The following is a 27,699-nucleotide window of genomic DNA, read 5'->3' on the forward strand; positions in this document are numbered from 1 at the left end:
CCGCCCTGTACCACGCCTCTGCACGTGGGAGAAGAAGAAGAAGCCCAAAGGTGTACCTACGTCCCAGAGCCCACTTGTTGGTTCAATTGGACTGGACCCCCAGTCCTCACCTGCAGACTTTTCATGCAGGCACCCTCTACCGCGAGTGCCTCCAGAGACGAAACACGGGAGTCCAAGACACTTCTGCACCAGGCCGCCCCAGACCAAGGAGAATAGGACCAAACATTGCAAGAACTGAACGCCCTTGTTGGTTTACCAGGACTGGTCCCCCAGTCCCTACCAGCAGCATCTTTTTGACTGGACAGGACACTCCCTATACTCAACCCTGCCCTTTACTCCCCTAATGTTGGAAGTTGGTCCTGTAAGTTGCTGTGGAGTACTTGTTTGCCGTAAATGTTTTCTCTCCCATAGGGTAACATTGCAGCTTCAGAATATTGCACTAACTGTCGACGTGTCCAAATTGTGATAATTTCTATTACGAAACATACAGTTCGGTGGCATGTGTAGCTGCAGATACACATGCTGTGCATAGTCCGCCGTCTGGTGTTGGGTCGGAGTGTTACAAGTTGTTTTTCTTCGAAGAAGTCTCTTCGAGTCACGAGACCGAGGGACTCCTCCCACTTCGGTTCCATTGCGCATGGGCGTCGACTCCATCTTAGATTGTTTTTTTTCCGCCATCGGGTTCGGACGTGTTCCTTTTCGCTCCGTATTTCGGGTCGGAAAGTTAGTCAGAATCAACGGAAAATTTGTCGGTATTGTTTCGTTCGGTATCGGGATAGTTAGGGCAAATCGACACCGAGCCTTAAAGAGCTCCGGTAACCGTTCGGGGTATTTTCGATCCCCAGTCGGGGCCTGGTCGGCCCAACCGCGTGCAACATCGAGACTGATGGAACGGACCCCGTTCCGATTCTGTCCTAAATGCCACAGTAAATATCCTTATACAGACCAACATTTGGTCTGTAACTTGTGCCTGTCCCCCGAGCACAAGGAAGAGTCGTGTGAGGCCTGTCGCGCGTTTCGGTCGAGAAAAACGCTCAGGGACCGAAGAGCCAGGAGGTTGCAGATGGCTTCCACGCCGACAGGACAACAAGGGTTCGAGGAGGAGGAGGAAGAAGAAGAAACTTTCTCCATCCGCGAATCGGATTCCGAAGAATTCGACGTCGACGAGCAACCAACCGTGAGTAAGACATCGAAAGAAAGATCACACGAAAAAACAGACAAAGCCCAGGGGACGCCACTGCCAACAGGCCATGGCATAACCCATAAAGTAGGTGACCGTCCATCGGCACCGAAAAAGGGCGAGCTGGTGCCGAAGTCGTCCGACTCAGGTCGAGACACAGGCATGCAACACTCTCGGGACCGAGAGAGTGGTGCAGAAAAGGCTCGACACAGAGACAGCGGCACCGAAGCTACTCGACACAGCGGCACCGAAGCTGCTCGGCACAGAGATAGCGGCACCGAAGATGGTCGGCACCGAGAGGCCAAGACACTGAAAAAGAGAAAGATCTCGTCGGAGCCGAAAACAACTAAAGACACGGTTTCGGTGCCAAAACATAAAGTAGGTGACCGTCCATCGGCACCGAAAAAGGGCGAGCTGGTGCCGAAGTCGTCCGACTCAGGTCGAGACACAGGCACGCAACACTCTCGGGACCGAGAGTGGTGCAGAAAAGGCTCGACACCGAGATAGCGGCACCGAAGCTACTCGACACAGAGAGAGCGGCACCGAAGCTGCTCGGCACAGATAGCGGCACCGAAGATGGTCGGCACCGAGAGGCCAAGACACCGAAAAAGAGAAAGATCTCGTCGGAGCTGAAAACAACTAAAGACACGGTTTCGGTGCCAAAACACCCGGCAACCGAACCAAAAACCAGTTCCTACTCAGAGGAACAATCACTGTCCTCCCAACTAAAAAGACACAGATTTGAGGAGGAATTACAAACTACAAAGGTAGATCACACGCAAAAGCGGATCTTTATCCAAAGGGGTACAGGGAAAATCAGCACTCTTCCCCCAATCAGAAGGAAAAGGAAACTTGACTTCCAGCAACAAGACAAGCCACCACAAGCAAAGGTGGTAAAGAGGGTAACTCCACCACCCTCTCCACCACAGTCAACTCATGTATCACCGGCACAGACTCCACCACAATCACCAGCTCATACCACCATGAGCCAGGATGATCAGGAAGCATGGGACCTCTATGATGCTCCAGTATCGGACAATAGTCCAGAGTCGTACCCAACTAAACCCTCACCACCTGAGGACAGTACAGCATATGCACAGGTGGTAGCTAGGGCAGCCGAATTTCATAATGTATCTCTACATTCGGAGCCTATTGAGGATGACTTCCTCTTTAACACCCTGTCCTCCACCCACAGCCATTATCAAAGCCTTCCCATGCTCCCGGGAATGCTAAGGTACGCTAAACAGATTTTCAAGGAGCCTGTTAAAAGCAGAGCAATAACTCCAAGGGTGGAGAAAAAATACAAGGCACCGCCCACAGACCCTGCTTTTATTACATCACAACTCACACCAGATTCAGTAGTCGTAGGAGCAGCTCGTAAAAGAGCCAACTCGCATACATCAGTCGACGCACCACCTCCGGTCAAGGAGAGCCGCAGGTTTGATGCAGCTGGGAAAAGGGTTGGAGCACAAGCTGCAAATCAGTGGCGCATCGCCAACTCTCAAGCACTCCTAGCGCGATACGACAGGGCCCATTGGGACGAGATGCAGCATCTCATCGAGCACCTCCCCAAAGAATTCCAGAAACGAGCGAAACAAGTGGTTGAAGAGGGGCAAAATATCTCCAACAACCAAATACGTTCTTCTATGGATGCAGCAGATACAGCTGCAAGAACAATAAATACTGCTGTGACAATAAGGAGGCACGCATGGCTGCGCACATCTGGCTTCAAACCTGAGATACAACAGGCAGTGCTCAATATGCCGTTCAATGAACAGCAATTGTTTGGCCCAGAAGTGGACACTGCAATTGAAAAATTAAAGAAGGACACTGACACAGCCAAAGCCATGGGCGCACTCTATTCCCCGCAGGGCAGAGGCACATTTGGCACATTTCGCAAAACAACTTTCAGAGGAGGGTTTCGAGGTCAAGCCACAGAAGCCACACCTCACAAACAAGACCACCTACCTACCAGGGACAATATCAAAGGGGTGGCTTTCGAGGCCAATACAGAGGGGGCCAATTCCCAAGAAACCGGGGAAAGTTTCAAGGTCCCAAAACCCCTCAAAATAAGCAGTGACTCACAGGTCACACAACCCCTTCACACAACACCAGTGGGGGGAAGACTAAGCCAGTTCCACAAATCATGGGAGGAAATAACAACAGACACTTGGGTCTTAGCAATTATCCAACATGGTTATTGCATAGAATTTCTCTAACTCCCTCCAAACGTCTCACCGAAAACACACAATATGTCAAAACAGCATATAGACCTTCTAGGACTAGAAGTTCAAGCATTACTGCAAAAAGACGCAATAGAATTAGTACCAAAAACACAAAAGAACACAGGAGTTTACTCACTGTACTTTCTAATACCGAAAAAGGACAAAAGTCTGAGACCAATATTAGATCTCAGAACACTAAACACCTACATCAAATCAGACCACTTTCACATGGTCACGTTACAAGACGTAATACCACTACTAAAACAGCAAGACTAGATGACAACGTTAGATCTAAAAGACGCGTATTTCCATATACCGATACATCCCTCGCACAGGAAATACCTAAGGTTCGTATTCAAAGGAATACATTACCAATTCAAAGTGTTGCCATTTGGAATAACAACAGCACCAAGAGTCTTTACAAAATGTCTAGCAGTAGTAGCTGCACATATCAGGAGGCAGCAAATACACGTGTTCCCGTATCTAGATGATTGGTTAATCAAAACCACCTCGCTAACAAAGTATTCACACCACACAGATTATGTTATACAAACCCTTTACAAACTGGGTTTCTCCATCAACTATGCAAAGTCACACCTTTTGCCGTGTCAAACACAGCAATACTTAGGAGCGACAATCAACACAACAAAAGGGATAGGCCACTCCAAGTCCACAAAGGGTTCAAAATTTTCACAAGGTGATACAAGCTATGTATCCAACACAAAAGATACACGCAAAGATGGTATTAAAACTCCTAGGCATGATGTCCTCATGCATAGCCATTGTCCCAAACGCAAGATTGCACATGCGGCCCTTACAACAGTGCCTAGCATCACAATGGTCACATGCACAGGGTCAACTTCTGGATCTGGTGTTGATAGACCGCCAAACATACATCTCGCTTCTATGGTGGAACAGTACAAATTTAAACAAAGGGCGTCCTTTCCAAGACCCAGTGCCACAATACGTGATAACAGATGCTTCCATGACAGGGTGGGGAGCACACCTCAATCAACACAGCATCCAAGGACAATGGGACGTACATCAAAGAAAGTTTCATATAAATCACCTAGAATTGTTAGCAGTATTTCTAGCGTTGAAAGCATTCCAACCAATGATAACCCACAAATACATTCTTGTCAAAACAGACAACATGACGACAATGTATTATTTAAACAAACGGGGGGAACACACTCGACACAGTTGTGTCTCCTAACACAAAAAATATGGCATTGGGCAATTCACAACCACATTCGCCTAATAGCACAGCTTATTCCAGGGATCCAGAACCAGCTAGCAGACAATCTCTTTCGGGATCACCAACAGGTCCACGAATGGGAAATTCACCCCCAAATCCTGAACACTTACTTCCAAATTTGGGGAACACCTCAAATAGATCTATTTGCAACAAAAGAGAACTCAAAATGCCAAAACTTCGCATCCAGGTACCCACACCGGCAATCTCAAGGCAATGCTCTATGGAGGAATTGGTCAGGCATATTTGCGTACGCTTTTCCCCCTCTCCCTCTCCTTCCATATCTAGTAAACAGATTGAGTCAAAACAAACTCAAACTCATACTAATAGCACCAACATGGGCAAGACAACCTTGGTATACCACACTACTAGATCTGTCAGTAGTACCTCATGTCAAACTACCCAACAGGCCAGATCTGTTAACACAACACAAACAACAGATCAGGCATCCAAACCCAGCATCGCTGAATCTAGCAATTTGGCTCCTGAAATCCTAGAATTTGGACACTTAAACCTCACACAAGAGTGTATGGAGGTCATAAAACAAGCTAGAAGACCATCCACTAGACACTGCTATGCAAGTAAATTGAAAAGATTTGTTTGTTACTGCCATAATAATGAAGTCCAACCATTGCATGCATCTCCAAAAGATGTAGTAGGATATTTACTACATTTACAAAAATCAAATCTAGCTTTCTCTTCCATAAAAATACATCTCGCAGCAATATCTGCTTACCTGCAGATTACTCATTCAACTTCCCTATTTAGAATACCTGTCATTAAAGCGTTTATGGAGGGCCTAAAGAGAATTATACCACCAAGGACACCACCTTTTCCTTCATGGAACCTCAACATTGTCTTAACAAGGCTCATGGGTCCACCTTTCGAACCCATGCATTCTTGTGAAATGCAATACTTAACGTGGAAAGTTGCATTTCTCATTGCCATCACATCTCTAAGAAGAGTAAGTGAAATACAGGCGTTTACCATACAAGAACCATTTATTCAAATACACAAAAATAAGGTTGTTCTAAGAACAAATCCAAAATTCTTACCAAAGGTTATCTCACCGTTCCACTTAAACCAAACAGTGGAATTACCAGTGTTCTTCCCACAGCCAGATTCAATAGCTGAAAGAGCACTACATACATTAGACATCAAGAGAGCGCTAATGTACTACATTGACAGGACAAAACAAATTAGGAAGACAAAACAACTATTTATTGCCTTCCAAAAACCTCATAAAGGAAATCCAATTTCAAAACAAGGTATCGCCAGATGGATAGTAAAGTGCATCCAAACCTGCTATCTTAAAGCAAAGAGAGAACTGCCTATTACACCAAAGGCACACTCAACCAGAAAGGAAGGTGCTACTATGGCCTTTCTAGGAAATATTCCAATGACCGAAATATGTAAGGCAGCAACATGGTCTACGCCTCATACATTTACTAAACACTACTGTGTAGATGTGTTATCTGCACAACAGGCCACAGTAGGTCAAACCGTACTAAGAACTTTATTTCAAACTACTTCCACTCCTACAGGCTGAACCACCGCTTTTGGGGAGATAAATGCTTACTAGTCTATGCACAGCATGTGTATCTGCAGCTACACATGCCACCGAACGGAAAATGTCACTTAACCAGTGTACATCTGTTCGTGGCATTAGTCGCTGCAGATTCACATGCACCCACCCTCCTCCCCGGGAGCCTGTAGCCGTTTAGAAGTAGATCTTGAACATTTGTACATTTGTAAATATATTACATTAAACATTCATTTTGTACATACGTATTTATTTCATTGCATGGGCACTATTATTAGCGTACACAACTCCTACCTCACCCTCTGCGGGGAAAACAATCTAAGATGGAGTCGACGCCCATGCGCAATGGAACCGAAGTGGGAGGAGTCCCTCGGTCTCGTGACTCGAAGAGACTTCTTCGAAGAAAAACAACTTGTAACACTCCGACCCAACACCAGACGGCGGACTATGCACAGCATGTGAATCTGCAGCGACTAATGCCACGAACAGATGTACACTGGGTAAGTGACATTTTCCTACCTGATCATATTGATTCTGAAAGATACCTGTTATTTTTATAAATTGGTGTGGATCTCCTTATTGAGTCGTGTGTATCATTTACTGACTGTGTGCCTATGGTGAATGTCTAACACTCCTCTCTGATAAACCTAAGGCTGCTCAACCACACTATCTTCTAAAAGAGCACTTTTGAATTGCTAGAGCAAGCCCCTGTCCGCTCATAAGGGAATACCTGGACTCTCTGCACAGTATACCTCATTTTGGTATACTATTAAAAGAGCCAGCTTCCTACAGCGCGCCCCATCGCAGATAATTATCCACTCTGTCTCACGCCAGGAAAACTAGTTTCCCACCTCAACCTTGTGGGTAAACAAACCATCCTAAGTCTTTGGGGAACAGCAGGTTTTGCCTTCTGAGTACAAATGGATCGAAAGTCTCTGGTGGGTCCTTCGCATGGAGAAACTGTCAAGAGTGGCACAAGGTGAAGGGAAAGCTTTTATTAAACAATGGGTCAGTCTGCTGGACTCTTCAGTAGAGACTTCAAGGGCCTATTTTGCCCAAAGAGACTGCGAGCCATGAAACTACTAGAGCCTTTTAAGATGGATGACTGTTAAGCAGCAGTCTGAAGTTGGCACAAAGACTTATGTAGTTCAGCCATGGTCACAGCAGGCAACGAGCCCTTGGACATTATGATAACTCAAATGTTCATTTGATCTGGGTATGTTGATGCGGGTTAGAGGGGTATTACAATGGCTAAGGGTGGGAGGAAGGGTTCTTTGGGGCTGGGCTGTTCACTTGAGAGCTAGCTGTAGCCATTTGCATTGTACAATGGGTAGTTGAACAAGGCAACAAAATGTTAATAAAAATCTTTTTAAAATTAAACATAGCTAGCTCACAAAGTGAATCACTTGTAGGAGTTTGTTCATCATTTCGAACAAGCATGAGACTGGATAATTCGAATTCACCAGTAGTGTTCTTATTACCAGAAATCTACCATTGGGCATTTTTTTTGTATTGTAATACCACTTGCAAAATATGTTGAAACATGTTCAGTCTAACCAAAGATTAGTTATGTGGATTTTTGTGAGCATGCCTCCTTTTGGAGAAGTGATTATCTGAAAAGGCGTAGATTAAAAGTGAAACTACAAACGTTCTTTTTTCTTTCTTTAAGATGAGTATACTTTTAATGATGAGGGGGGTATTCTTTTGGGATATAATTTTATTGCTTCTTGATTTAGAAAGTTCTGTAGCTATTAAAGAATTGCTTGTGTCCCCATTACATAGTCATTTAGAAATGTGCATAAAGTAAAACTGCAGTTTTCCTTTCAATTAGCCTGAAAGTGCACACTGAAACAGTCTGATCCACGTGTTTTTTGTTTTTTTTAAAACGTAGTTCTTTTTACTGAAATGTTCAAACCGCATAAAGTACTGCAGGTAGCATAATGTAACAAAAGATGTCTCCACTGGGAAGTAGAATAGTGCCTGGAGTACATATAACAAGGCAGATGACGCTTGAAGTAAGTAGCCCTGAGTTCATGTTACAGCACTAGTTTCCATTTCCCGTTGTACAGTATCCTGTATGCTATTCTCATGTCAGGGGAAGGTTACCTTGAGGCGGTGAGGGATGTCAGAAATTGCAACGGTGGTCGTCGGGGGAGGAGATCCTCATCTTCTGACCCATGCCTTCAGTCTTAAAGCTGCAAAGCTTGCAATCGAGGTGGTACAATGCACAGTAATTCTAACCTAGACACATAGTCAGAGGGAGCCATATTTCTGGAAAGTTTCTTTCGGTTAGCATTAATGTATGAGAGATGTGCTCCGGTATGTGCCAGAGTCAATTAAACCAAAATGTTATTGCATGGGCCTCCGGTTTCTTCCACTATAAAGCGGAAAGTTATTTTGATGTGCCTGTCCTAGTTCAAGATCGTCCAGTCAGAGCCTTCAAGGGTGTAGGTCAAATGCCTAGTAGTAGTAGTATGGCTGGATCAGAGTGTGGTTTGAAAGTGTCCTAGTATCCATGTTTTTAAATAGGCTTCATCAGTAGATAATGTTCACTGAAAAACATCACAAACAGCCTGTGCAGAAGCAGTTTCAAAGAATATATATTTTTTAATTCTAAACATATAGAGGGGCTTTAGTTTTTTCCAAACCAGCCTAGTAATACACCTTAGATTTTTCAAGTTGATTTATAATGGTGAGAGTTGACACAAATATAGTTGAAATGTTTCCGGAGATTGAGATTTCCGAGACTCCCACCAGTAACATTAGTTGTGTAGGCAGGTCTTTTTTTTTTTTTTTTTTTAAACATATTTTTATTGCTTTTACTAAACATTGGATACTCACATTTATCAACATGGTTAGCATTCAGCGTTAAATTCACAGTGTACATCTCATTGTATTTCCCGCCCTAAGTTCCCTGATCCTTATACCTTCTCCCATGTCTTATACCCACCCACCCCCTCTTAACTGTGCAGTGTAACCTTTGACAGTACACGGCCACGCATCCAGCCCCAAGCCTTGCCCTCTACTTGCTCCTCATGCTTATTCTGCTACACCCCAGTGTAAAGAAATGGCTCCCTGTTGCAGTTCCCCCCCACTTTTTGCATGATACTGATGCTGACTTGACTGAGAAGTGTGCTGGGACTCTGCTAACCAGGCCCCAGCACCAGTGTTCTTTCACCTAAAATGTACTGTTGTCTCCACAATTGGCACGACCCTGGCACCCAGGTAAGTCCCTTGTAACTGGTACCCCTGGTACCAAGGGCCCTGATGCCAGGGAAGGTCTCTAAAGGCTGCAGCATAACTTATGCCACCCTAGGGACCCCTCACTCAGCCCAGACACACTGCTTGCCAGCTTGTGTGTGCTGGTGGGACGAAAATTACTAAGTCGACATGGCACTCCCCTCAGGGTGCCATGCCAACCTCACACTGCCTGTGGCATAGGTAAGTCACCCCTCTAGCAGGCCTTACAGCCCTAAGGCAGGGTGCACTATACCACAGGTGAGGGCATATGTGCATGAGCACTATGCCCCTACAGTGTCTAAGCAAAACCTTAGACATTGTAAGTGCAGGGTAGCCATAAGAGTATATGGTCTGGGAGTCTGTCAAAAACGAACTCCACAGCTCCATAATGGCTACACCGAATACTGAGAAGTTTAGTATCAAACTTCTCAGAATAATAAACCCACACTGATGCCAGTGGTGGATTTATTAAAAAATGCACACAGAGTGCATCTTAGAGATGCCCCATGTATTTTACCCAATTGTTCAGTGCAGGACTGACTGGTCTATGCCAGCCTGCTGCTGAGAGACGAGTTTCTGACCCCATGCGGTGAGAGCCTTTGTGCTCTCTGAGGACAGAAACAAAGCCTGCTCTGGGTGGAGGTGCTTCACACCTCCCCCCTGCAGGAACTCTAACACCTAGCAGTGAGCTTCAAAGGCTCAAGCTTCGTGTTACAATGCACCAGGGCACTCCAGCTAGTGGAGATGCCCGCCCCCTGGACACAGCCCCCACTTTTGGCGGCAAGTCCAGGAGAGATAATGAGAAAAACAAGGAGTCGTCACTGGCCAGTCAGGACAGCCCCTAAGGTGTCCTGAGCGGAGGTGACTCTGACTTTTAGAAATCCTCCATCTTGCAGATGGAGGATTCCCCCAATAGGAATAGGGATGTGCCCCCCTCCCCTCAGGGAGGAGGCACAAAGAGGGTGTAGCCACCCTCAAGGACAGTAGCCATTGGCTACTGCCCTCCCAGACCTAAACACACCCCTAAATTCAGTATTTAGGGGCTCCCCAGAACCTAGGAACTCAGATTCCTTAAACCTAAGAAGAAGAGGACTGCTGAGCTGAAAAACCCTGCAGAGAAGATGGAGACACCAACTGCTTTGGCCCCAGCTCTACCGGCCTGTCTCCCCACTTCTAAAGACACTGCTCCAGCGACGCTTTCCCCAGGGACCAGCGACCTCCGAATCCTCAGAGGACTGCCCTGCTCTAGAAGGACCAAGAAACTCCAGAGGACAGCTGCTCTGTTCATCCAAGACTGCAACTTTGTTTCAAAGGAGCAACTTTAAAACAACTGCGTTTCCCGCCAAAGCGTGAGACTTTCTACTCTGCACCCGATGCCCCTGGCTCGACTTGTGGAGAAACGACACTTCAGGGAGGACTCCCCGGCGACTGCGAGACAGTGAGTAGCCAGAGTTGTCCCCCCTGAGCCCTCACAGCGACGCTTGCAGAGGGAATCCCGAGGCTCCCCCTGACCGCGACTGCCTGCTTCCCAGATCCCGACGCCTGGTAAAGACTCTGCACCCGCAGCCCCCAGGACCTGAAGGATCCGAACTCCAGTGCAGGAGTGACCCCCAGGAGGCCCTCTCCCTTGCCCAGGTGGTGGCTACCCCGAGGAGCCCCCCCCTTGCCTGCCTGCTTCACTGAAGAGACCCCTTGGTCTCCCATTGATTTCTATTGGAAACCCGACGCGTGTTTGCACACTGCACCCGGCCACCCCGTGCTGCTGAGGGTGTACTTTTCTGTGCTAACTTGTGTCCCCCCCCGGTGCCCTACAAAACCCCCCTTGTCTGCCCTCCGAAGACACGGGTACTTACCTGCTGGCAGACTGGAACCGGGGCACCCCCTTCTCCATTGAAGCCTATGCGTTTTGGGCACCACTTTGACCTCTGCACCTGACCGCCTCTGCACCTGACCGGCCCTGAGCTGCTGGTGTGGTAACTTTGGGGTTGCTCTGAACCCCCAACGGTGGACTACCTTGGACCCAAACTTGAACCCCGGTTTACTTACCTGCAAAAACTAACAAACTCTTACTCCCCCTAGGAACTGTGAAAATTGCACTGTCTAGTTTTAAAATAGCTATATGTCATTTATGTGAAAACTGTATATGCTATTTTTATTATTCAATGTTCCTAAAGTATCTACCTGCAATACCTTTCATTTGAAGTATTACATGTAAAATTTTAACCTGTAGTTCTTAAAATAAACTAAGAAAATTTATTTTTCTATACAAAAACCTATTGGCCTGGAATTGTCTTTGAGTGTGTGTTCCTCATTTATTGCTTGTGTGTGTACAACAGATGCTTAACACTACTCCTGTGATAAGCCTACTGCTCGACCACACTACCACAAAATAGAGCATTAGTATTATCTCTTTTTGCCACTATCTTACCTCTAAGGGGAACCCTTGGACTCTGTGCATACTATTCCTTACTTTGAAATAGTGCATACAGAGGCAACTCCCTACACCCAGTTTTTCCTTCTCCTTTCCTCATTGCCTCCAATCAGGGGGGTACCCGAAGGCGAGATAGTCGATGGTGTCATCAAGTGCCTGAGTTCTTCCACTAAGATTGACCACCCCCTGGCCCTCTCCGTGGGGCAACCTCGCTTCTGCGCATCTAGAGCCAGTACTGCTAGTTCATAATCTGCCCACTTTGGGAGTTCTTTACGCCATGCTAGTGCTTGTGGGCTCTGTGTGGCTTTACAGTTATGGGTTATTTCCCTTTTGGCTAGTACGAACCCCAAGTCGAGAAAACTGCTTGTAACCTTATTCTTGATCGTATGTGGGAAGTCACTCAAGAGGCAGTAAGTGGGGTCCCTGGGGATCTCCTTTTCTGCTAATTTGGAAAGGGTGTCTATTACATCTTGCCAATATCTAGTGAGTAGCGGACAATTCCAGAACATATATAGGAATCTAGCCCCTTCCTCCTGGCATCTAGGACATTTGACTTATGATGTTCTGAACATCTTATTCAGCCTGCATGGAGTGAGGTATGTCCTGTTAGACGTAGAAGTGTATTAATTTAAACCTGGCACTGCGTGAGATTTTGGGCACCCTTTCCATTAAGACTTACCAACCTGCATTTGTAAAGGGTCTGTCAATATCTGCTTCCCATTTCTGTTGTAAGCGTGTTAGGGGCGGTAGCTGGTTACAGTGTATCCTACGATGGAGACAAGTGACTGTTTTCCGTGTGCCTGCTGCTGTCGCCATATATGTGCAACCCGGTTGTGAAGGAAGTTCAGCTCCCCCCCGGTCCCCATTGTTGCCTTATTGCGGTTAGAATGGCCCCATGTGCCAAGAAGAATTGCAGTCTAAAGTCAAATTCCACCTGCAATTTGTGGAAACTGAGCAGGGTACCAAAGTAATAGAGTAGTTGCAGCAGTGCTACCATCTTTAGCAGGGCCACTCTTCCCATGACAGATAGTGGCAGCATTTTCCAAAAATCCGTAGCCTGTTTTAGGGAACCCAGTGCTCTGCCGATATTACCTTGGCAGCATTTCAGAGTGATCATGGTATACTCTTACTGCTAGATATGTAATCTGACGAGGTTCCCAGGGGATGTTGTCCTGGACCGCTGGAAGGGGGGTGTCTGGGAGGGCCAGAGATAAGCATGTCTTCTCCCAGTCGACCTGAAGGCCTGACATCTCTCCAAAGGAGCGCAGTAATAATTGCGTTCCCACCAGGTCCCTCTCCCTATTCCGTAAGAATATCAGAATGTCATTCGCATACAATGCAATTTGTTGCAGCTCTGCCACTATCTTTGGGCCCCTATGATCATTTCCCAGGCGAGCTCGGATTCCCAAGGGCTCGACTGCCAGAACAAACAGTAGCGGTGACAATAGCCAACCCGGCCGCGTGCCACGCTCTATTACAAAACTCAGCGAATTGTATGTACCCGTTTTAACTCTTGCTTGTGCCTCTGCGTATAATAGTTTGACCCAGCGTAAGGATCCATTGCCCAGACCAAACCTTACTGGCACCTACTCCAGGAAGTTCCATTCTAAGCTGGCAAGTGCTTTTTCGATGTCAATAGTTAATACTGTGGTGCTATGGCCTGGGATTTCTCTAGTATCAGCAATAACAGACGGATATTTTGGGCTCTGTTACAATGCGGGATAAAGCCAGTTTGGTCTCTGTGGATCAATTGTGGAATATAGGTTAGCAGCCGGGAGGCTAATATTCTACTTAGAATTTTATAATCCGTGTTGAGAATGGACAGTAGGTGGTAGGCCTTCATGTCGTGTGAGATTTTTCCCGGTTTTAACAAGGGGGCCATTACAGCCTCCCTGGTTCTTGACGGAAGGGTTTGTAGCTGTCTGGCCTCATTGTATATGGCAATCTATTTAGGCGCTACTTGCTCTATGAATTTTGCGTAGAACTCTACCGTGAGCCCGTCCGTTACTGGTGTTTTCTCTCTCGATAGATGTTGTATGGCTGCCCATACCTCTGGGAGTGTTAAGTCCTCCCCCCACCCCCCCCCCCCCCCCCCCACACACACACACACACACCCCAACCTTGTCATGACTGAAGTCCATCGTAAAAAAACAAAAAAATAAACATTGTAGCATCACCTTAACAGTGGACTTGCTGGTCTTCCTCAGATTTAAGAAAACAAAGTGGTGTCTAAAGGCAGCAGTGAATGGCTTAACAAGGAATTGGCAGAGTTGACAATACAATACGGAAACTGGGAATGTGAATCCTTTAAGGAAATCCAGGAGGGGGGGGGTACCATAATGTTTTACAGAGAGTTTAAATAGCCTTCCTAGCCCAAAAGCATCAGCAAGTCCTAAAAGTGAATTAAGGCAATCCTGAATATCTTCTAAGAAGTGTTCAATACTTAAAAACTAAGTAATAAACCCTGTGCCATCCTAGAACATACGAAAGAACTGCATCTGTTTTCTTGAATCATAAATTACAATAAACGCATCACTTTTTTCAGTTGCGTTGTTACTTTACTGCCTTCAACTGATGGATAAATGGATTATAAAATGAGCTTGAATGCTCTGATTCTCAAGTTTGCCCTTGGAACTATGCCCTGCCAGTGTACAAATCCATTCTTTCCATGGCTTTGAGCTTCTGTGACTAATTTCATTAACTTGTCCATCATGAAGGGGTTCTAGTCCTGCCCACCTGGAGCATGCAGTCACCTCTTTGGAAAACCTAACAGCATCATATTTTAGTGCAAACAACCATTCTGTCTGTTTCCCCACAACATCCCACCAAATCATTAGATCCCACTTACATAACAGCTGTAAGAATACATGTAACAAAACTACAACATTCAAATTACCAGTGTGGTTAAGGCCATGGAATGGAACAGAATTCAAATTAGCAAGAATTACAATGTATAACTAGCTTCCTTGATACTGTTTGACCTGTAGAACATGGCACAGTAGATCACAATACCTTCTCAAAATTGAAAGAGTTGTCAGGGACATCAGCCATACCCTAGACTGGATCTGTTCTGCCTTCCTTTATGTAGCAGAAAAAAACATTGGATTCCGTCTCACTTGTATTCTTTAGCTGTCAGATGACTGCATGTTGCTTTATACATGTGATGATGGGTCTTTAGATTTTCTGTTCTATTTAAGTGTTCTGCACAGTGTCACAGCAGCTCTTACTTTGCTTGATGTTTATTGAATGACCATTTGCGCCCATTAGTACAGATGTTGGAAGAATGCAAATGTGTTTCTAGATGTATTTTACCAATATCCAAATCGGACTAGAAAGTGACGTTTCTAGACAGGTGGAAAGCTATAGGGAATATCATGTTCAGCAGTTGAGCCATGGATACTATTATTGAAGAGTGAAGGAAGCAAGGTTAAGACCACACTAAAACCCTGGGAACTTCAAATGCCTCTGATCCATTTTTAATGGGCATCTTTTTGCACCTCACATTAAAACAATAGTGAGTAGCACCTGTAGTAGTAACTCTGGGGGGGAAAAAACTAGGAAAATCAGATTGTGTGTCGTCCTATGTACTCAGTATGAAAATTGTCAGACTGCCACCCTTTGCTAAGACACATGAGTACTTAGCCATCCTTGGAGGGGCAAAGTGGTTTTTCATCATAGACTTCAGATCTGCCTACCACCAGGTTGCGTTGACCACGGACTCTCAGGAGCTGACGTCTTTAGTCACGCTGTAGGGTGTCTTTAAATATTGTCTGCTACCATTTGGTTTCACATCAGCTGCCAGTGTCTTTCAGAAGCTAATGGGCAGTCCGTTTGGGGAAAACAGTGGAATACAGGCATATCAGGATGGCATTTTAGTCTTCGCTGAGTCAACAGGAGCACAGTCAAATTCAGAAGAAAGTGCTGTCTGTTTTATTACACAGGGGTATGACAATCAGGCGAGACAAGCGCAGATTTGCCACCAACGAGCTTGAGTACTTAGGTTACACCATATCTACATCTGGTATACAGCCTAAATTTTCCCCTGGCCACCAAAGAAGCTTACTTTTGTAAGTGGATGTACTATTCATTTGTTGAATCACCCAGTACTGATGCAGCCATAAAATTTATCGAACAAATATTTTTTTACTAGAGGGATCACTGAAAGTTATTGTTACTGACAATGGTATTAGTTTTGTTTCAGAATGTATATGAGTTTGTCATGTCATAACATTAAACACTTTAAGGTAGACTGCCTTGGCATCAGGTTTGGATGTATGTTATTTCATCCAACAAAAGTATCGAATTATATATAATACGTCTCCAAATTGTACAACTGTGGACACTCCCATTTATTTGCTAAGGGGGAGAGAGAGAAGTGCTCACAACTGTATTTCCAACCTGTAAGAACTAGTGAATAAGAACAGCTATGTGATGTTAAACAGGGATGTAGCTTCAAATGTGGTTTTGATGCAAGCTGAAATGAAAAATTATTTCGATAAGACACTATCTGATCTGTCCAAATTTTCTTTGCCTGTGCAGGTATGTACAGCCAGTAAGAGTGCTGCATTAATCGTAGGTAAAGGGTAGTGGAATAAAAGACCATTTATAAAGTTTACACAGCAACAAGCCAACACACGTAAGAGAAGCCGTTCCATTGCCATTCCTATGGATGAAATACAGACTGGCAAAGTTTTGATGCTGGTGTCAGTGATTCGGTTGATCAGTGTCCATATTTAACAGCATCAGATGGTCAAGTTCATGAGTGATGTCAGGAGACCTGCGGGATCTCGTGTTAGTAGATGGCCTAAGTAATGTCGTGATTTTGTAAGGAATTTATTGCAAGGACAGTTTTCTTAGTTTTATTTGGCTCAGAAAGGGGAGGTTATTGTAATGCGACAGAAGTAAATACATTGTGATGTTAGAGTACACTGTTAAGTTATGTTTAAGCATTGACTCCTACGTATGCGGAACGATGTGCGAGGAGTCCAGCAGCAACCAGCAGTTGCTGTGGGGACGGGAAACGTCTTGGGCGATGCACCTGAGTAAATCAAGCCTCTTTTATACTTGCCTGTTGGTGTGAGGCTCCGCTTATACACAGGCATTCTTCATTTTCAAGTACTTGCATAGGCATTTGCGCCCTCCTGGGAATAGAGCTCTGGACTCTAAAGTTAACCGACCTTTGACCCTGTCACCAGGCAGGTCGCTCCCCCCCCATCTGCCACGCAGCCCCCTGTGGGTTGAACCTCCGTTGCCGCTTTTGCCGCCTGACTACTTGCTCCCTTTTTTCTGTGCCCCTGTGTTTTGCTTTCTGTACCACTGTGCTCTGTTGTCCCTCTCCCGCCGTCTTTTCCCGCCGTTCTTCCCCTGGGTTTTTCCCCGGGTTTTTCCCTCGCCGCTGAGCCCCTGCTGCCCCGCCCCCTTCACTCCCATTGGCTGCCCCGCTCCCACCTCCCAGCTTCTCCTCCCTCCCTCTGCCCTCAAATGGAGTCCGCGAAGCGGGCGCGCAGCAGACGCGCCGCTGGCGCACCGAAGGTGCGCCTAAGGCAAGCCCGTCCGCGTCTGGACCGCACCCAGCACCAGAACCCCTGGAACCCGCACTCCCCGCAACGCCAGACTGCACTACGACGCAAGCACCCTCCACGCACTCAACACCAGACGAGACCACCCCTGCTACCAGGCCACCCCGAAGCGCACCCAGGGGCCTTTCACCTGCCGAAACTGCAGATTCACCAGCATCCAACCCTCCACACCACCAGCCAGAGAACCCAACCACCTCCGCTGCATCCTCCTCAACACCCGCTCCGCTCGCAAGCACGCCATCGAACTTTGGGACCTCCTAGACTCCACCGCCCCGACGTCGCCTTCCTGACGGACACCTGGCTGAACGCCACCTCAGCACCAGACATCGCCATAGCCATCCCACAGGGCTACAAGATCTCCCGCAGAGACCGCACCAACGGAGTGGGAGGAGGAATCGCCATCATCCACAAAGACTCCATCAAAATCTCAACGAACAACGATGACACCCTCACCACCGCCGAGCACATGCACCTCCAGATCCACACCGACCCCAACACCACCCTCAGAGGAACTCTCATCTACAGACCTCCCGCCCACAGTTCAGTGACACCATTGCCGATCTCATCAGCACCCACGCCCTCGCTTCCACGGACTACATCCTCCTCGGGGACCTGAACTTCCACCTCGAGAACAACAACAACGCCGACTCCACCGCCCTGATCGACAACCTCGGACTCAAACAGCTCATCTACTCACGCCACTGAACACACACTCAACCCCATCTTCTCGGCATGCCCCCATGTCTCCTTCAACCACACCACCGAACTACACTGGACCGACCACAGATGCTTCCACGTCACCTTCAGAAAACCCACCGCACCCAACAGCTACCACGCCGCTGCTGGGGCAAGGTCACCAAGGACCAACTGACTACCGCCCTCGCCCTGAGACCACCCACTGACCCAGACACCGCCGCAACCAACCTCACACAGTGGATCAACGACTGCGTCAACACCCTCGCCCCTCTCAAGACCTCTACAACCAACCACACCAACAAGAAAGCCGCCTGGTTCACCGAGGACCTCCGGATCTCCAAGCACACCTGTCGGAAGCTGGAGAAGGAATGGCTCCACGACCGAACACCAGACAACCACACAGCCCTCAAGAGCGCCACCCACATACATCACCAACTCATCAGGACCACCCAGAAGACCGCCTTCAAGGACCGCCTAGACAACAACGCACACAACACCAAAGAGCTCTTCAGCATCGTGAAAGAACCCTCCTACCCCAGCTCCATCACCAACGACATTCCGCCATCTCAAGACCTGTGCAACTCCCTGGCCACCTTCTTCCACTGCAAGATCACCGACATCCATGACAGCTTCAACCCCGACCCCCCCGCCCCCCCTCCCCCCCGCACCCACCACAGTCCACCACCCCTGCGACTACCACTCGCACCAGTCGCCTGACCGTCTGGTCCAGCGTCAGCGACGAAGACACCATCAAAACCATGAACTCCATCCACTCCGGATCCCCATCGGACACCTTCCCTCACCACGTCTTCAACAAAGCCAGCGCAGCCATCGCGCCCCACCGCCGGAAAAACAATCAACTGTTCCTTCGAGACAGCAACCTTTCCAGAAAGCTGGAAGCACGCCGAGATCAACGCCCTTCTGAAGAAGCCCAAGGCGGACCCCAAGGACCTCAAGAACTTCCAGCTCATCTCCCTGCTCCCTTTCCCGGCAAAAGTGACCGAGAAGATTGTCAACAAACAGCTGACCCGCTACCTCGAAGTCAACAACATCCTGGACCCTTCCCAATCTGGTTTTCGCTTAACCACAGCACCGAGACCTCCCTCATCGCCGCCACTGATGACATACGGACCCTATTGGACAAAGGAGAAACAGCTGCCCTCATCCTCCTGGACCTATCAGCAGGCTTTGACACGGTCTGCCACTGCACCCTATCAGCATGCCTCCATGACGCCGGTATCCAAGAGAAGGCCCTGGCCTGGACCACATCCTTCCTCTCCGGCAGAACCCAGAGCATCCGCCTCCCACCCTTTCGCTCCAAAACCACCGAGATCATCTGCGGCGTCCCACAGGGATCCTTCCTCAGCCCGACACTGTTCAATATCTACATGGCCCCCCTCGCCCACGTCGCACGACAACACAACCTCAACATCATCTCCTACACCACCCAGCTGATCATATCCCTCACCGAAGATCGCCACACCACCAAAGCTAACCTCCACCGAGGAATGAAGGCCGTAGCCGACTGGATGAAGGACAGCAGACTGAAGCTGAACTCAGACAAGACGGAGGTCCTCATTCTCGGACCCACCCCATCAGCCTGGGATGACTCTTGGTGGCCCACGTCACTAGGCACAGCCCTGGAACCCACGGACCACGCTCGCAACCTGGGGGTCATCCTAGACTCCACTCTCTCCATGACCAGGCAAGTCAACACCGTCTCCGCGTCCTGCTTCAACACCCTCCGTATGCTCTGCAGGATCTTCAAATGGATCCCCCTCGACACGAGAAAAACTGTTACCCAGGCCCTCATCACCAACAGACTCGACTACGGGAACGCCCCCTACACAGGAACTACAAACAAGCTCCTGAGACGACTCCAACTCATCCAGAACGCCTCGGCCCGACTCATCCTCTATGTCCCCCGACGCAGCCACATCACACTCCACCTGAGAGGCCTGCACTGGCTCCCCGTCAACAAAAGGATCACCTTCAAGCTCCTGATCCACACACACAAAGCACTGCACAACACCGGCACACACACAAAGCACTGCACAACACCGGACCCACCTACCTCAACAACAGACTCCGCTTCCACACCCCTACCCGAAGCCTCCGCTCAGCCAACTTCGCCCTCGCCACAGTCCCCCCGCATCTGAAAAACCACTGCTGGCAGCAGATCCTTCTCCTACCTCGCCGCCAAGACCTGGAACACTCTCCCCACCATCCTACGACAGACCCAAGACCTGCTGGCCTTCAGAAGACTCCTCAAGACCTGGCTCTTCGACCAGTAGAAAACCCCCCTGTCCCCCCTCCCCAGCGCCTTGAGACCCTCGCGGGTATGTAGCGCGCTTTACAAATGCAGTGATTGATTGATTGAACCAATTTTATTTTGAAGCGGAACAGTGTAATATAAACCTAAGAAGTACCACACAATGTTATCAGTAAGGTAATCCTACTTCTTATTCATATTGTCAAGTCAATAATCTTTATTCTATCCTTCCATGAAGATCATAAAAGAAAAGAGCATAGCAAAGTATACAAAGCACAATAAATTACACAGTGAATAAATATGGTAAAAAAGACACATACATCAATATTGCCTTGACTTAGAAACAATTTTCACATCAGGGACACTTCATTCGGGTAATCTCTAAAAACAAATGTAATACATTACCAGATCATAAAATGCATTAGCAAACAATTATCCATAGATTTAAATAACATCCTTTTCCTCTGGGCTACAAAACATTTTAAAAAGCAGCCCACGGAGTGGCAGGTATCATAATCATTGAGTTGCTGTAGAAATAACAACGGAACTCTACATCTTGAGATCGTATACTTGGCAACAAGGGCAAAGGATAACACCTAGTAAAAGGAGCGTAATACTTACATAAAACACAAAGTGCAATAACGATTGAGGTGATTGTCACATGGGCAGATGTGGACTTTAGCGGATGAGTATTGCCATTAAGGGAAACATAACCACCGATTCGTACCTAAACGAAACAAGTCAATGTTCACTCATACACATCTTGAACAAAAAGCAAGGCATGATACCAGCAGTCATCTGAATTATGCAGTAACCGCTCACGGCTGGTTTCACCACCACTGTACTCTCGCTAGCTGCCTGCCTATGCTTACAAGAAGCTGTTCTGGGCCTGGATTTGTTCTATTTTGATAATGACATCAGGCCACGCAAATATTTACAACCCAAAGCCACTGAGGTATCTCTAATGTACTTTAGGCAAGGAATATTCAAACCATGGTAGCAAGAAAGGCAGTCTCTAATGACTGCCTGATTAAACTTATCTTCCGCATTTTCCCATGCTAAGCACCAAAGGACCAAGGGGCCTACATTAATAGGATCCTTACAGTACTCCATACCATGTTCTTGGTGCAGGGAAAATTGTGGGGTTGAAGGTGGGAGGGGGGAACTTGAACAGCCCCAGTATCACAGAAGCCCCATATCCCCATACCGTAAGATAAGGTTGGACGGCATTTCCTCATATAAATTCCCACCATTGGACGACCGTTTTCTTCTTTTTTTTTTTTTTTTTTTTTTCGGTACCAGAGACAAGTGGTCTGGGAAAAGTGAGCCACCCTGTTCCTAAACAGGAAGACCATGTGCAGGTAGTATCAGAATCCAAGCCCAAATATGGAAATTCATTTATCCTATCTAGCTTCTTTACACCAATTCATAACGTGCCGGTTTTTCGTTTTTCTGGGACCACACATCATAGTGAATGTTTTTGTGAAAGTGGTCTCCAGACCAAGCACCTTTATAAATGACACAAAGCAAGAGGCTAAGGTTTTTAGGCCATTTGCTGTCCTAGCATGGAGAACGGCGTCATCTGTATAAAGTAAAGCAGGGAAAGCATTTCTCCTCACAGTCTGTACATCTGCGCCAACAGATATCAACATCCTTTCAAGGTGATTGATGTAAAAATAAAATGGGAGCGAGTATGCCACCTTGGTGTACACCTCTGTTGGCCTGGAAAGATGGGGTGCACTCACCCAAAGGGCCAAACCTCACAGAGGCTGACAGATCCCAGTGAAGTGACTTTAAAAAAGAAACCAGGCTCCTCTGACGACTGAGCTTGGCTGTGGGGCCGAGAGCATGGCTTCTGGAGGCATTGGGCCCAATAATTGCTTGACCCCATACCTCCACCCGTACATCCATTCCCCTGCAGCCTGCTTTACATGGCTTGACGCACGCTAACCTTTCTCTGTTGACCAATGTGACGGTGAGGGACGATGCACCGTATGGTCTTGTGCTGTTTGCTACAAATTCAGGTGTTTATATTTATGAAGGAGTTTATATATGAAGGAGATTGCCAATATGTGTGTGCAAAGGCTGCGAACAGCCCTTCTGTTTTCCAAGATGGCAGTCCAAAGAGCTGCTCCTTTAGTGGCATCAAAGGCTTCCATTAGGCCACTTTCATCTGGATGCCCTTTTGGATGGATTAGGGACGCTCATGTTGTGATGAATATGATCTAACTTGAATGCTGCAGTAGCGTTAGTAGGTCGGGGGGGGGGGGAAGGAAAGTAAATAAAATTGTTCTTCATGGGCCAAATAGATGATTGAATAAATGTGTACACAATATTTAAATGAGGTTTGCTATCACCCATAATCAATCAATCAATCAAAGGTAACTGACTGGTGGAGGATACAAAGTATACTGTATTAAATGTTAAATCGTTCTTTGTTGGTATAACAGCCATTATCTTTTATTTTTTATTTTTAGGAACGTTTTAGTTATGTGTGTCCCGATTTAGTCAAAGAATTTAGCAAATATGATACTGATGGCACCAAGTGGATAAAGCAGTTTACTGGAGTAAACGCCATTTCGAAGAAAGAGTTCAGTATTGATGTTGGCTATGAGCGATTTCTGGGACCAGAGATTTTCTTTCATCCTGAGGTAAATGTGCAGTAATTTATAGTTTCTGTTTGAGCAAAGTTACCCTAAGGATAAGACAGATGCATCAAACAAATAGATAATACTTGACCTGTTTTCGATCAATATGTAAAAAGTTTAGTCGCCCCTTCAGAGTAATTCATCAAACGTTTTTCCTTGTAAAGTTATTTTATTTTTTACCATATTTTTTCATTTTGAAAAGGGATTAACAGTAAAATCCTGTTTAAATTCATAATGTAACTATGTAATCAAATTGTCCTCCAAAATGACTCCATTGTCTTTAATTTTTATTTTTTATTTTTAGTTTGCCAATCCTGATTTTACACAACCCATTTCAGAAGTCGTAGATGAGGTTATCCAGAACTGCCCAATTGATGTACGACGTCCTCTTTATAAGGTAAAATTCGTGAGCAATTAACTTGTAATGATGTTTTAAAAACCTGTGACTGAAAGAAAGCTTTTAGTGGATAATGAAAATAGAAAAAAATGTGGCTTTCCCCCCAAAAAAAGTCGAATAAGAAAATGTAATAAAATAAGTAGTCTTTCAAAGACAATTATTTGCAGCTGGGCCTTTTATAAAGTGCAAATACAAAATTAGTATCATGGTCTTCAGATGTCCTTTCTTCCTCGTTTAACTTTTATTGGGAGTTCAGAGTAGAAACAAGGGGAAGTGAACTACAAAGAAAAAAACAGATAATTAAAAGTTTTCTGCTGTTCTAAATTGTGGAAAAATCGATGTCAAACACGCATGAAAACTATGCTGAAAAGAAAGTTATTGATATGTAGTTTCAGGGAATTTGGCCTACAGGTAAACATTTTAACTCCATCCCTGATTTACAGATAAAAAAAGCTGGTTAAGGTAAGCCACAATCTGAGACACAAAACTGAACTGTTTCTTGTTAAATGAATTTGTGTTGAACAATTCCATAGTGCAGTTTTGTGGTTTATAACTGAACCTTAACCGTGTCAGTAAAATCCAGTTGCGCACCTGGCTCTGTGTGCTCAGTACTTTACTGAAGAGATTTCCTGAATCGTGGGCTATGTTACTACTCCCATTGTTTGAATTGTTGTGAGGTCCTGGGAAACACCTTATTGGTTAGAAAGTAAAAGTAAAATGCTGCAAAAGGGTAACTGTAATCCCCTTGCCTCTAACGGATTAATTAGTCTATTGATTGGGTTGCGTTGTAAAGTCTGTACTCTCATCCTTAGTTTTTTTGGAAACATGATCTCAGAAAATGCATTTGCTCCTCAAAAACAAGTTAGATTTTGTCTAGGGCTGGCTGTGATCCATCGCTTATTTGCCCTATGATTCTTGGCTATGGGGTCGATGATGATGATGAGGTGCATTTTAAACCTGTTTTGTCGACTTCAGTGCAGCATTTAGTCTGATAGTTCAGGCCACCCTCTGGCATAAACATTTACATAGGGTGATCCTGAGTGGACTTTTCTACTTTGTAAAGATGCTTCATCCAGGCAATTTGGTGTGAGTAAAATAAGACAGAAGCTGTTCTTACTGAGAAACTGCATACAGGCACTGCTGTTATTTCAGCTATTTCTGTCAGATCTTTCATCAGCTGTGGGAAAAAAAAACGTTTTTCCCCTCCTAAAGCTAAACAGGAACACTTAAACATCTTACTTTATGCAAATGGCAATTCAGCACCAAAGTTAGAGTTCCGTAGGTGGCTGAAAACCATTCCATGCTGAGACTGCACAGATGTCTAGTACAGCCTTGGCACCCAGATTCTTCTCAGAAAGAGGCTGGGCAGGATCAGAACGACTGAGCCCCAGTTCAAAAGTGAGCGATCTACTCAGTTCCCGTGCTAAAAGCTAGACAGAAATGTTCTGCAAAATGTTTTACGTACCATGTGGAAACTAGGTTAGTTATCTCTCTAGTGTGCAAAAGATTTACACCTGCACCACAAGACACCCTTTTGAGTAATAGACATGCCTCATGGGACTTACCTGGTAGTGCACAGAGCACTCAAAGCTCTCGTGTAGAGCACGGGAGACCACGTCCTCTAGACTCATAAAGTAATAATTGGTGCAGCATGAAGGTTCGTCTTGGGACTTGCTACAGATTGGTATATCTCAAAATCTGTGGCATTACTAGCCAGATATAGTAGTGAATAGAATAACAAAAGCTGATTAAACACTGGTGCAACACCACAGGCAAAAATTAGTTTTACTGCAACTAATAAGGGCATCCTTGAAAGTGGGGATTGCCTTCATCTGCTGGAAGAGGTCAAGGGGGGGGGGGGCACTAGCTTTATATTCCCATTCCAAAGAAAGACCAGACTCCGCGGCCCATTCTCAATCACAGAGCATTTAATCGCTAGGCCACATACAATCAATTAGGGTGACCACTTTTCAGGATGTCATCCCTCTTTTTCAACTAGAAAACTACACGGAGGCCTTCAATCTCAAGGGCTCATTTACACATTCCCATTCATCTGACTCACTGCAAGTACATAAGCTTTGTGGTAAGTGAATTTAAATGTCGAGGCAGCATATAACAGCTCCAAGAGTGTTTACCAATTGTGTTGTGGGAGTATATCTTGTGCACTCACATGTGTCTTACAATACTTGGTTGACTGGCTGTTAAATTGAAGCAGCCAAGCATAATCCCTTCCTTGCACTCCACAGACTCTATTGTTTCTCCATTATTTAGGATTCACAATGAACATTGATGGACTAAGCCTACCCAAGTTCGGATAGGAATGGCTTTCCAAAGGCTGCTCCCTATTATCATTACTATATTTGACAGTAAGAGTGGTGATGATGATGCAAGGAATGGTTCTTTTGAACCACCTTAGTACCCAATGCAAGAAACCACCTTCTTACGAGTTGTCTGTCCAAGCAGTAGTCAAAAGTGACTGCACCAGGAGAATCTAGTGTTTGTTAAGGCCTGTGTTTGAAACAAACTGCAGAGGTGGAGTCCAAAGAGCTCATTACTTGGCACATCATTTCTCAACCCACAGCTACCAGTGAGCAGTAACCGATACTTCCCTGATGAGTTGGGGGTGCTCACCTGCTAAACCTCAACATTCAAGGTCAGTGGACTGTGTAGGAACGTCTCCTGTTAAACTCTCCTTGAACCTCGAGGTCATTCAGCTAGTCTTCATGTTTATCTGCCTCCTGAAGGTCTTTCAAATTCGAAAAGACAACATGACAGTAATGTATTACACGGAGAAACAGTGAGGGGCGCAGTCACAACTACTGTTCTGCATTGCACAAAACTTGATATTAGGACATTTTCAGCCCATTACATTTGCTGTCAGAATGTCTTTGAGGTTTTGAGAGCAGCTTTGGGGATATCATCAGTAAACACATGGGGGTAAGAGCAATCCAAAGGTGCTGAGTAACTACTTCTAACTGGGCACACCAACAGTCAAAAACACCAAATGCCAAACTTCACTTTCAGGTATCCTTACCCTCTGTCCGTGGATAGTACTCTGTGGTTAGGGATATTTGCCAGCACTACTGCTGATTCGTTGTGAAATCAGGAGACTTCATATGACTCATTCTCGTTCCACCAACCTGTGTAAGACCTGCATGTTTTTTTTAGTTTCTTCTATGTACATTCACCCCCTTCAGAAGCTGCTGCCACGTTTAGCTCTACTCCTGCAGTACAGGGGGCATCTGGTGCCTTCAAATGCAAATTGGCTGAATCTTTTGATTTGGCACCTGAGTTGTTTGAAGTAGGATAGTTGCTCCCCCACCATCCCCCCCCCCCCCCCACCCCCCAGATGAGTGCATGCACGTTTTGAAGGAAGGTAGGAAACATGCAAAACAAGCATGTGACACTACTAAATGGAGGGAATTCGTTCATTGTAATAGTTTGAACATACATCCGCCTCACAAACATCATTTGTTACAAGCTCAAAAGACAGGCTTTTTCTACTCTTCTTTCCAGGTGCATTTAACAACAGTTGCAGCACAACTACAAAACAAGCGTTGCCAAATCTACTTGCAAAATACCAGCATTTATGGAAGGGTTAAAAAGGGTAATTCCCCCTAAGTTATCACCTGTGCCTTCATGGAACCTTTATATTACCCTAACTAGACTTATGGGCCCACTCTGAGCTTCTCGCATTTGTGTCCAGTAGAGTATTTGTCTTGTAATTGTGCTGTCCTCGTTGCCATCACTTCCTAGCACAGTCACTGGTTCACAACCATTGTCTGTGAAAGAACCCTTTATTCAAGTTCACAAGTATCTTATTGTTTTTTCTCAGAACCAAAGCACTCTTTCTCATAAAGTAGTCTCTCTGTCCCATGTTAACCAGCCTATTGACCTGCTGTCACTCTTTCTGAAGCCAAGTCTGCAGCATAGAGGGGTTTTCATGCTTAAAATGTTGCAAAAGCTCTGATTTCCACTTTAGGTCGTTCCAAGTCCCTTAGGAAGACAAAATAATTGTTTGTTGCTTTCACACTGTCATTCCTTTGAAACCTAGTCAAGACTGGGATGGCCAGGTAGGATTGTAAAATCCATTCAAACCTGCTGTGTTCAGGCTGGCCGTACCCAGGGCTCACTCCACACATAAAATGGGAGCCACCTTGGCTGCCCTAGTAAACATTTCTTTTGCATACATTTGCAAAGCCACTACTTGGTCAACTATCCACTTATTCACTA

At 45.9% G+C, this 27,699-nt stretch overlaps 1 protein-coding gene across 1 annotated transcript in view; it reads left to right on the plus strand.

Annotated features, from left to right (window-relative positions):
• The window catches only part of ACTR3 (actin related protein 3), a 220,709-nt gene that overhangs the window by 154,685 nt on the left and 38,325 nt on the right, over window positions 1-27,699 (plus strand). Inside the window, exons 8-9 of the mRNA XM_069224689.1 lie at window positions 22,899-23,072; window positions 23,374-23,466. Coding sequence (XP_069080790.1) covers window positions 22,899-23,072; window positions 23,374-23,466 — 267 coding nt within the window. The remainder of the gene's footprint in view (window positions 1-22,898; window positions 23,073-23,373; window positions 23,467-27,699) is intronic.

This window comes from Pleurodeles waltl, chromosome 3_1, assembly GCF_031143425.1.
Source record: "Pleurodeles waltl isolate 20211129_DDA chromosome 3_1, aPleWal1.hap1.20221129, whole genome shotgun sequence".
Classification (NCBI taxonomy): Eukaryota; Metazoa; Chordata; class Amphibia; order Caudata; family Salamandridae; genus Pleurodeles; species Pleurodeles waltl.